Raw genomic sequence first — 12,972 nt, 5'->3', positions numbered from 1 at the left:
ATACAGAGAGGAAACAGAGAAAAAATAAATACATAACGATTTACTACTCACACACACACATACACACGCAAACACATACATCTACTTTCCCTTTGCAAACCACTCCTCAAAAAAAACAAAGAGAGCAAACAGAAAAAAAATTAATACATAACGATTTACTCCTCACACACATATATAGAATTTCTTCAATTGGAATTTACCTATGATTTTTCGAAGTAGATTCCATTGGGTCATGGCGAATAAATTTCTTTCAATTTGACCCCCAGTTAAGCAAAAATTCGATAAAACTCAATATTTTACGATTTGCCTCTCTCATTTCAAATGCTTTACTCCTTCTATTACCACACTTTCTCCTACTTTCTCTTTGCAAGTGTACCTTAAACCACTACTCAAAAACAATACAGAGAGGAAACAGAGAAAAAATGAATACATAACGATTTACTCCTCACAAACACACATAGACACGCAAACATATACATCTACTTTCTCTTTGCAAACCACTCCTCAAAAGAAAAAGGAAACAGAACAAAATAAATACATAACGATTTACTCTTCACACACACATAGACACGCAAACATATACATATATGACAGTGACAAACACAAACGTTTCAAACAACTACATACAAACACTCAAACACATACACACGTGTGTGTTTGTTATTAGTAAAAAAGGCGCCAAACACAATTCACTTTCTCATTCGAACACATTTGCAAACACACACCAACAATTAACTGACGTATGGTGAGTAGATGCTATTGTTCTATATCTTATAAATTACCCATATTTACTTACCCATGCTTCATTCCCCTCTTGCCTACATAGGGCATCCATTCTCTTTTAACACAGCGTGAAAACTATTATGGCCAAGACCAAGCTAGAGCATACGTGTTCGTAACACATATAGCCGCTCACATTATGAGTTACACTATTACACCAATTGTACTGGGGCTGTTGTCTACTTCCCGTTAGTTTTTAGTGTTGAGGAAACAAAAGTTTCTCGAGAAAGAACAAAACAAAACACTCCTACATTTCACAAAGGACTTTAAGAAACGATATGAAGTAAGTTCAGTTGAAGAAAAGAGACGGATTTAAGGAAATCAGACGGTCGAATTGCCATCATAACTCAACAGAAAAGGTCAATTGGTTTTTAATTTACTTTCTGTCGCTAAGTTTTGGTAGTATTAATTTGCGAGCGTACATCAGTTGTCAATTGTTGAAAGAAATTGTAAGCTAAGGAGGTGTGTGTGTGTGTGTGTGTGTGTGTGTGTGTGTGTGTGTGTGTGTGTGTGTGCGTGTGTGTGTGTCTGTGTGTGTGTGAGTGTGTCTGTGTGTGTGTGTGTGTGTAGGAAGTGAAAGATAAAAATATGGCAAGAAGTGTACAGATGTACATATATACATACATCCATACATACATACATGTCTGTGTGTGTATGTATGTGTATTAATGTGTGTGTGTTATCTCTCTATATAAAGCTGAAGTTGTCAGTGTGCGGCAGGTTTGGTAGCCTTCAACTAACACTATCTCCTCCGAGACCCTGCGGCGCAAGTTGACCAAAATTGAGAGTATGATAGCAGAAGGGTTGCTCTTTCTTCCGTAGAAGATAAAATTCAAGAAGATAAAATTATTTACATCAAAAAGGTGATTTTTTCTATGAAATTCCATAATTTTTACGATTTTTTCACTGCTGTGTCGCCACTTTTCGGTGTATTTCAACCAGAAAAATGTTCACTTGAACAGAATAACAAGCTACATAATGCAAAATTTTTACTTTTCAAAAATTCCAATTCCAGCGGGTCGAAACAAACCCGAGCGATACTGCTAGTATATATATATATATATATATATTATATATATATATATATATATATATATATATATATAATATATATATATATACGACGATCTTCTTTCAGTTTCTTTCAAACAAATCCTCTCACAAAGGTTTGCTGGAACTTAAAGTGAAAGACACTTGCACAAGAAGCTACACAATAGGACTGAACCCGAGCCATTTTGTTAGAAAACAAACTTCCTACCACATAGCCACCCCTGTGCCTTATTAAGAACAACTTAAGATTCTGAGTTGGCAAAATCGTTAGCATGTCGGGCAGAATGCTTAGCGGCGAGCTGGCAGAAACGTTAGCGCGCCGGACGAAATACTTAGCGGTATTTCGTCTGTCGTTACGTTCTGAGTTCAATTTCCGCCGGGGTCGACTTTGCCTTTCATCCTCTCGGGGTCGATAAATAAAGTACCAGTTACGCACTGGGGTCGATGTAATCGACTTAATACCTATGTCTGTCCTTGTTTGTCCCCTCTGTGTGTAGCCCCTTGTGGGTAATAAAGAAATAGGTATTTCGTCTGTCCTTACGTTCTTAGTTCAAATTCCACGACTGCCGACTTCGCCTTTTATCCTTTCGAGGTCGATAAATTAAGTACTAGTTAAGCACTAGACGTAATCGACTAGTCCTCTCCCCCAAAAATGTTAGGCCTTGTGCCTTTAGTAGAAAGGATTATTATTATTATTATTATTATTATTATTATTATTATTAAGGCGGCGAGCAAGCAAAATTGTTTGCAAGCCGGACGGAATGATTAGTTGTATTTCATCTGATTTCAAATTCAGCTGAAGTCTACTGTGCCTTTCATCCTTTAGGGGTCGATAAAATAAGTACTAGTTGGGTTAATTTAATCGACTATGCCTCTACCCACAAAATTACAGGCATTGTACCCTGTAGCAGATAGGATTATATTTATTTATTTATTTATTTGTCTATTTGTCTATTTATTTATTTTGAGATAAATAGATTCGTTTAAATAGATTTAAAGCTGATGAAATATAGTTGTATATTTAATCAATGCGAAAAGAAGATGGCTTTATACATACCTGCCCAACAATGAAAATAAAACATTTCTCTGGTTTCCGATTGTATCCTGCAGGCAACAGCATTTCATTAGCGTTTTGAAGACGCGATAAGAAAACTTCATGCCAAACAATTAATTCGCTGAAATTATGTTCCTGGCTGAAAGACACCAATCCAAGGCTTTGGCATAGGAGCCAAGCGTCAAGCAAATCCGATGTTTCCAAGTGACTGCATATTACATGGCCCTATGGAAAGCAAAAAATTGTTTCAGTTACTGCAAATAATTAGATACGGCCATGCTAGGACACCGCTTTAAAGGATTTAGTCGAATAAAGTGCCTCAGTATTTATTTTTTAATATTTTCTTCTTCTATCGATATCTTTTTGTGAACCGCTGAGTTACGGGGACTTAAACAAAGCAACGGCGGTTGTCAGTGACATATATATATTGATAAAAAGACAATAAAAGAAAGAAAGAGACTTCGATATTATGTAAATAGAGGAATTTATCTGTAAATGTAATATATGACAATTATAATAATTGTCACATATTACATTTACAGATATATATATATATATATATACACACACATATATATATATATATATATATATATATATATATATTATATATATATATATATATATATATATATACAAAAATACGTAACTATATATATAATTATATTAAAGCGATTAAGAAAAACTTTCACCGACACGCTAAAAGATAAATACCAATAGCACTAAAAAATAACACTGTAAATCTCCCACAGCACAGGTTGTAAGCGGGTAATTGAAAAATGATAAATAGTACTGCACAGTTAATTGTGTATTGCAACCAATTTGGAGCTGAAAGCAATGAAAAAGATTTACGGTAGTTTTTTTAGTGCCATTGGCATTTATCTTTTAGCATATCGGTGAAGGTTTTTCCTGATCCCCTTAATATATATATATGTATAGAATTATTACATGGAAAAATACGAGCAAGAGAAATAATATTCTTAAGATTATAAATCTGGAAAAGTACAGGACAAGTTATTACACTTGGAAAAGTTCAGGACAAGTTGTTACGTCTGGTAAAGTACAGAACAGGAAAGTTTTTACTCAAAATATTGCAGCCAGGGATACAATTTCAAATAAAATGTTTAGATTTAGAAAATATTAGCTTTTATTAAAACTAAAAAAATTATTACAAGTTATTACTTCTATTTGTTATTACTTGTTATTTCTATTAAAAAAATTTTAAATAACTCAAAATATTTTTTGCACTTTATAATTATTCAGTTTTTTAATTATCAATTAATAATTAGAAATTTGAAAATAGGTTATAAAAAATATTATAGTACGTAATTAGTACAATATATAGAATAATACAAAAATTAGATATATATTACGGTAAAATCTACCTATTTTTTACATAATGAATTTACCTACCATATATATATATATACTGTTCTAATTTGCATAACGCTTTAGCTATATTGGTACTTCTGGCTCTCATTTCTTAAGTATTCTAGTGTGTCAGTATTTTAACAAAATCATGGTACCTTTTTTAATTATGATGTTACTTTGTAAATTAAAATCAAATAATTTTCGATATTCAAATTTTATCCTTAGCTGCAATATTTTAAGTAAAATCTTTATTGTTCTGTACTTTACCAGATTTAATAACTTGTCCTGAACTTTTCCAAGATTTATTACTTGTCAAAGATGTAATAACTTGTCCTGAACTTTTCCAGATTTATAATCTTAAGAACATTATTTTTCTTGCTCGCATTTTTCCATGTAATCCATGTTTTTTCCAGGCTATGCTAGTATGTTAATTAATGATGTATCAAATGTGTCAGTTAGCAGTTTCGTTGATAATTGTTTCCTTATCTCAATGATGCCGGTAACATATATTAAAAGTCCCCTAGAACTATATTCATAAAAACGTATAGAACTACATTATCACCCTCAAATTTGAGAAACAAACACTCATAACATTTTTCTTTTAAAACTTCATTGCATGAGATTGATACTATGAAATTCCTCGAATTGAGCCCTATCATTTAAGCTTAATTGGAATATAGTTTTTTTTTAATAAAAAAAGTTAATTATACTTAAATCCAATTTTTTACCTTACTTATATTTTTTTCATGATATTTTACCTCACAAATCTTTTATATACATTTTTTTGCATGGCAACAAAATTATGAAATTTTTAATGCTTTCTTCTATCATTGAAACTAAGATAAATATATTTTGCTCTTAAAGTTATTTAGATTTAAACTTGATTGTTGGGGTTAATTACTTTCCTATAACGATGCTACAAATTTTGATGCAAATTTTTTTCTACTAGACCAAATCTAAATTTCTTTATGCCAAAATGTAGCTAGGGACCAGTCGTCCTCTTCGAAAAATGTTAACAGTTTTCCATTTGGTTAAGAACTGAATTAGCGACAAGCTCTGAAAGATGCTGCGTGTGAGTAAATTGCGGCCTTATTCAACTAATCCCGTAGATGAATGATAAATTTTGGTATATATAAATTACTGATGAGGTTTTTATTTCTAGCTGACCACCAGATAAAATCTTTAACATGATTTTATCCTTAATTCTATGTATAATACGACGGGCTACCAAATATTTTTCTCTCTCAAATTCATTCACATGGCCCGGTGTTATAGCACAAAAGACTTTCCCAGCGAGCAGCCCAGGGGAACTATAAACGAAACCATGTGACTGCAAAGCCAGCGTCTTAACAACACAGCCACGCCTGCACCTTTATCTTAGACAATCTAAGTTAATGAAGAAATGTTATTAGCCACCGAGCAAAAAGAGCGGAGAAGGGAGGTGCTGAAACCTCGTACCAGCTGCGAGATCATAGTTTAACATCGTGTCATCGGCCAGGCGTGAAGCCAGTGCCCGAAGAAATTATCTCTCAAAATGCTGATGACCCTTTACTATATAAATGGGTATTGCTATAGAAACACTAAGTAACTTAGTCGTCATTCACAAGCAAAGATGAGTTACTAGCATATATCAAGATTTCATTTATTAGCTTAGGTATCTATGTAGTTGCGGACAGACACAGACACCTACTCGGAACTCCTACTCTTTGAATTTTTAAAACATTCAGGATATGGCAGCTCGAGGACTGAATACCAGCATTCGGCTAGTATTCATCTTCAGCTGAGTAGAATGGAACAACGTGAAAAGCGCGTTTCTGGAGAACACAAAATGCTACTGGTCTAGGAATCGAAGCTACAACCTTACGACTGTGATCTGAACACTCTAAACACTAGGCCATGTGCGTTAGCGTAGAAGACTCTAAACATCGTGACTGAGTGATACTTTAAAACTAATGGTCAATGACAATTTATCTTAAATTAAATAATCACATTAGATATCATAGAAAGTTATTAGAAATGAGTGAGGTAAGAAACTACAAAAATAAGTTGCCCTAATATCTCTTACTATGTAAGTTTTGTTTATGATTATTTTGGTTAGCATGAATGATAATCAAATGAAAATATCGTACACTATCAATCAAATCAGGTCCATAATTTACAGCATTGGTGACGAATGTATAAATGAAAGGGAGCAGAAACAGGGCGTGTGATTTCTACAAGTTCAATAAATTGTTGAAATTGATGTTTCTGGTGCTCAGCTTAAATACCAGCCGGGTAATGTCTCCAGGCAAAAACGTTGCAGGGAAAAGAACTGAAGACGTCTCCAACGGTATACTTTGCTAAAGGCTCCTGGGGAGCATGTACTGATACGCTGATATTGTCGTTTACCCCCAGATAAGTACTGATCATGCTGAACTATAACCAAAAACCTAGAGTAACCCATTTCTTTATGAGATTCGTCTTTCCATTTTAAGACGTTATGATGTGATTGCTATTTCAAGCATGCCTACAGACCACATAGTAGCTTCTTCAATTATTGGAACTCGTATATTATGGAGTATCCCGAAGTTATAAAGTAAACGTTTGGTTTTGACATTAATATCCAGTGTAATAATAACAATAATACATAATCCATGAAGAATAAACAAAAATTAAATTAAATTTCTAAGTGAATAAAAAATACCTTTCTTTTCTTTTACTTTTACTTTTACTTGTTTCAGATATTTGACTGCGGTCATGCTGGAGCACCGCCTTTAGTCAAGGAAATCGACTCCCGGCACTTATTCTTTGTAAGCCTAGTACTTATTCTATCGGTCTCTTTTGATGAACCGCTAAGTTACGGGGACGCAAACACACCGGCATCGGTTGTCAAGTGATGTTGGGGGGACAAACACAGACACACAAACACACACACATATATATATACATATACATATATACGACGGGCTTCTTTCAGTTTCCGTCTACCAAATCGACTCACAAGGCTTTGGTCGGCCCGGAGATATAGTAGAAGACACTTGCTCAAGGTGCCACGCAGTGGGACTGAACCCGGAAGCATGTGGTTGGTAAGCAAGCTACTTACCACTCAGTCACTCCTGAGCCTGTGTACCCGTTATTCGTCTTTGTTGAATTGTGTTACCAATTAAGTTAATTAAGTTGGCTCTTTATAGATCGTTTGAAGCAGTTAATATTTCTCAGTTGTACTGTTATCTTCATAATCTGGAAGTTTTATAAAACTATTTTACTCTACGAATTCTAACAGCAGTTAAAATTCGGACATTTTCCGGAAGAAAGGTCATCATAAATGTCATTTTCTAGAATAAATGTCATTATTCTTGATTTAGTAAATGCTACAAATATGCATATCTGTTTTGCTTTGTTTTGTTTATTTTTTTTTCACCTTAAATCTGTTAGATACAAAATTTAATATTTTAAAAGTAACGGTCACTGACAACAAACATGTTTAAATTAAAATATCACTTTAAATGTCTGAGAAGGTTATTTGAAGCGACTGAGAAACTACAAAGGTGATTACCCAAATATGCCTTGGTATGTACGATTGCTTTAAAGCTATATTGGTAGACACTGTCCAAACTATCAAAACATATGACATAATAATTTATTTTCCAAGCTGCTTCAACTACATCACACACTGTTAATATGTACCGTATATAATTAAATAATAAGACGACAATAAAAAATGACAAGTTTTACCTTGAATATTAAACAAGATCCAGTTATACAAAACTGTCGTCTGGAAGAGATTAGATCTTGCTGGAAATGAAGAAAATATTTTAATAATTATTTCAAGTCGTGTTAGGCAAGAAAGTTTTATGAAACTCTTTATAATTCAGTTGCATTAAATTGTTTCTGTATATTGTGTTCTAAATGAAAATGTCGGTGATAAAAAGTTATAGAATGTAAAAGAGTATTTTTTCTCTTATCATCACTCTTAGGAATACTGAACCGTTGATAGGAGGAAATAAAAATATTGAGCAAAAGTTTCCAAGAATTCGTGATTCTAAATAATAGAAAACAAACATCTTCTTTTTTTCTTCATTGCGATACATTCTCACCTCCATGATAGTGATTTGTCTCGATTTTCACATCACTGTGAGGCCAATTAAAGAAGGTATACAATTACAGAGAGATTCCGTCCCGTTTTACATTCAGACGTAAGAATAAAATCTAATGAAACACTTTCCCCTTTCCTATTTCTTTTTGATACAAATGTATCTTTCACAATATGTAGGAGAAGCTATCACGAGAATACTGTTTTCCTTTTTTCCATTCAAAATGATTTAATGTTCATTCCAGCTGTGTCTATTTATTCTTGTAGAACGATAACGCAGTTTTAAACGCCAAGATTTACTTCAAGACATTAGTGTTGAAATCGTCATATTATGTGGACGAGTAAATATTTTGAAAGAGAAGGAATAGAGAGAGTGGGGAGAGAGGGGAGAATAAGCTTGTAAGACTTTATTTTGATATTGTCACTCTCCCGAAAAGCTACATTTCTTAGAACATTTAGAACTGTTCTAAATACAACAAAAGTAACACTTAAGAGATGACCACTGCACTAGGCTGAATTGCCTTAAATATATGCTAAAATACTAGACGCATATAAATTAATTTCAATCTTGCCTATGTCTCAATTTACGTTGTAAATGTGTGAGAAGATAACAAAGAAAAACAACGAAAATGTTTTTATGAGTATATAAATATATGACTAATTATTCATCAACATATTATTGGTGTAATCGCAGTTATTACTTATTTCATTTAGTCAGTGTCATTCTTTTGGAAAGGCATGAAGGCCAGAATTCCATTTTTATACTACGTGAAGTCAATAAGGTTCATTAACAGCTGATGAGTACACCTGGGAATCCAAAATTATGCAATTAATTCAGTTTATCACAAAGGTAAAGTGATGGTCCTCGGTAAATTCTGATGGAGGCGTAGGGAAGCATGTGGTCATGACATCGTATTTGACTATTTAAACCTAGTTCGGCACATTATTCTAATCTGATCACCTCCAATTTCTTTCAGCGGGAAAGAGTGTGTATGAAAGAAAGAGCGAGAGAGGGGGGGAGGGGAAAGTGAGTGAGAATAGAAGAAAAATCGACAGCAGTAATTGATTTGGACTTTATAAGACTTAAAGGCCAAGTAGACTTCGGTAGTATTTGAATTCAGAACTCACAGAGCGGGGACGACGCAAAAGGAAAAGCATTACATCTGAAATCCTAACAATTCCACCAATCTACTCCTTTATTTATCAAACAAGTATTTAGTGAGAAGTTTGAATTGTTAAAGCATAGGAAAGAATGCATTGTCGTAGTCCGGATTTTATACACTTACTTCAAGTACCATCGCGGTCAAATTTGCGTTTCATTTTCTTCGGGGTTGATAAATACAATACTACTCTAGTGGCTGAAAAACTGTCAAATTTGCTAGTGCATCGGTCTGATGCGGTAACTGTTCTGGCTCTTTACGTTTTGATAATAACTCTAACGACAACGCTGCTGCCAGGCTATACCGAACTTCGCCAATCCCTTGTGCGACAACTGCGGCGTAGAAAGAGGATACTTTAATCCAGAGGCATCTAATAGTTTTTCATTAGAATTTTGCCAAGATCTGCACCTTCTATAGGAAACCTTCAGATGTCGATCCACGGTCTCACTAGATAGACAGAGGCGTCGAATTTAAGATGAATAAATATTTATCTTTTGATATACTTTAATGGGTTATTCTATAGGTAATATTTCCGAATTAGGAAACATTATTAGGATGAGTAATTTGTGGGCCTATGTTACGTTGATTACAGATTACAGCCGCCAGAAAATCAGTTAATAAACTTCTAAAGAAGAGAGAAAATAAACTGGAATATTGTTTATATTGCTTAGTACAGAATCTACAAACAGTTTGCAAGGTTTCTATTTTGGAAAACAAAGTGAGACTAAAATATATGATCATCAAAACAAGTTCCTATGTTTAGATTTGTTCAAGAAGTATAAATTCAGAACATTTTACTGTTTTATTTTTATTGCTGAAAATTCATAAAAACATAATTTCTATTTTCCCAATCCCTGTGAATCTGAAATCATTTCGACAAGTCAAAATCAATCAATATGCTACTTACTTGAGAAACAAAATCTCCAGATTCGAAGCTACTAAGTATTTCATCAAACATCAACTGAAACGAAACAATATTTTTTTTTTTTGGTTAAAAAATATCCGAAATAAAGTGTAGTTGTTCGAATGCAAACAATAGCAAGGAAACGTCCGAGCGATCAATAGTTAATACGATATAACATTGAAATGGTCACGATACAACATTGAAATAGTCCTGTCTGCTCAACTGTAAATAAGTACTGCATGGTATTAATAATATTACTAGGGATTTGACGAGTCAGCCTATTCGTTTGGCCTATTTAATATGTAGTGTTGAGTTCAATTTTCACCGCAAAAAAATCCCTTATCTACGGAAGAACAGAATCTTATCTATAGTGTTTCTCCATCCAACTTCTCCGTCTGCTCTCCATTGGAAAATCATGAGATTAGATCCCCCAGACACTTAATTCATATGTCCCTATCAGAAGCAACTGCCATTACATTATTCTCCCAATCGCTAACGGATATTCTTTCTTGTGCCCGCCTCGAGGTCCTGGGACACGCATCATTTATGCTCCCAACCTAGGCCTCCCAAAACAGGTTCCAGGTTTATTGTTGGTTTTACTAGCAATGGGTGCTGAATGCAATATGTTTCGAATATACTCCTCATCCCACGAATTGTTTCTCACCAACTTAATACACGAAAATTTTAAGGTAAGCACAAGACCATATGGACAAACGGGAATCGGCAAAAGTTTAATTACCTCCAGTTTTCAGACAAGTCTGAAAATAGTATTAGATCGTAATGAAATACAAAATTGAAAGTGTTCGTGTAGTGCACGTGCACGCAACTGTTTACGTACTGTGAACAGGAAGCATCACAACACCTGGAACCTGTTTTATGTACGTACAGGTTCCAGGAGTAGTAATGTCTGGTATTTTCATCACTACAATACTAATCTGCAATAGCGACTCTTCAGGTTGGTTGTCATTGTTTATTGCAATATATTTGTGTTCCATCAGTCATCGCTAAGCTTGAAACTTTTAATTGTACGTAAATATATTCACTTTATTGAAGTATTGAAGGTTTTTTTTTTTTTTTTTTTCCTTTATATTCACGTGTTGATATCACTACAGTATATATACGAAATATATAAAGAATTACTGCTACCAACCTTTATTTCTTCTTCTAAGAACAGCCAACGAGCTTCAAAGCAACCATTTGTAATTGAAGTCATAGTAATAGTTGATTTTCCATGAAGAATCGGTGCCAAACCATAGAAGAGAAGTGCTAGAATCTGGTTTAACTGTACATGAAGTTGAGGGTCTTTGAAAGGTCTGAAATAATATATTAGCATCTTGTGAATATTTTATTACGGTAGAGGCATGGGATGAAGAGTTAGTGGATGGAAGCAATGTTGTGTTAAGATTTTTTATACTGATTATGTCGATGCTTGTTGATTGTAGTATTTCTCTTTTGGGCTTTTAGAAGCGAATTGGTAGAGTTAGACAAAATACAATGCTTTGTAATATTTATTCTAGCAACATGCAACCTGAGTTCAAATATCGCAAAGGTTTATTTTGTCTTCCGGTTTTGAAAATTGAAGAGTCGATGGACTGGTGAAATTTTTAGGGCAGTGAAAGAATGTGTTGTGGGATTTACGGCCTCTTTAACTCTGAATTCAAATCACGCTATGGTCTTTTTTTATCGCCAGGTTTAACACCAATGATCTGACTCATGAAGGAGTTTAGATGAATCTATTTTACTACAAATATTTGGACCAGCTTCCTGACTTGTGTATGTCTTTCTTCTCTCCTCCTACCAATCTCAGAGAGACTGTAAAGGGCTTTGAGCGCTACTCTTTCCAGCTGTCTAAATTGAAAACTATACCGCAGCGGTAAACGATGATTTCCATGATTCCATGGTTGAACAAAGGAAATATCACTCCAGAACTGGGTCTCTCTGTGTAGCGTTCAGCCAATGCGGGAAATCAATTTTGATTTATAGCTTCAACACAATAGAATTACTGGATTGTTATTAGTTTTTCCTATCCTTGGAAAACTGCATCTAAATGTAACACTTCATAACAAACTACTTCATTTTTTTCTGATTCTATTAATTCTTTCATCCACTGACCTAAAGCATTCATGAATACGATTAAACCAGGACAAGAGTAATATGAGAAGAGTATTTCTTTAAATGAATCTAAGTTTTCCTTTAAAAAAAATATGATATTAGGACGACACAGCCCAACTTTGTAAAGCACAGGGTAGCTAATACAGAGCTGAATACACTATCTCATTTCCATTCACACCTGAATAATTTGGATTTTACAAATTTTATACATGCGTTTTGATGCGTGTGGGGGATATGTGTGTGTGTGTGTGTGTGTGTGTGAGTGTGCGCGCGTGTGTGTGTGTGTGTGCATGTGTGTGTGTGTGCGTGCGTGTGTGTATGTGTTTTATGTCTTGTACTCGGTTTTTTCGTTGTTTGAAATAAAGTTTGTTTCCATGTTTTTGTTTTTATGTTTTCGTTTCTCATTGTGTTCAACGTTTTTTTTTTGGATGTCCTGTACCCATATATGCATGTATATATACATATAGAT

At 34.0% G+C, this 12,972-nt stretch overlaps 1 protein-coding gene across 1 annotated transcript in view; it reads right to left on the bottom strand.

Annotated features, from left to right (window-relative positions):
• The window catches only part of LOC115209447 (protein inturned-like), a 156,177-nt gene that overhangs the window by 74,328 nt on the left and 68,877 nt on the right, over positions 1-12,972 (bottom strand). The window contains exons 8-11 of the mRNA XM_036500960.1: positions 11,542-11,704; positions 10,395-10,448; positions 7,970-8,029; positions 2,888-3,109 (exon numbers count right to left, since the gene is read on the bottom strand). Of these exons, the coding sequence (XP_036356853.1) occupies positions 2,888-3,109; positions 7,970-8,029; positions 10,395-10,448; positions 11,542-11,704 (499 nt within the window). The remainder of the gene's footprint in view (positions 1-2,887; positions 3,110-7,969; positions 8,030-10,394; positions 10,449-11,541; positions 11,705-12,972) is intronic.

The sequence above is a fragment of the Octopus sinensis genome, linkage group LG3 (genome assembly GCF_006345805.1).
Source record: "Octopus sinensis linkage group LG3, ASM634580v1, whole genome shotgun sequence".
Lineage (NCBI taxonomy): Eukaryota > Metazoa > Mollusca > Cephalopoda > Octopoda > Octopodidae > Octopus > Octopus sinensis.
Note: the sequence above shows the minus strand (reverse complement) of the source record. Positions and strands in the feature narration are given on the sequence as shown.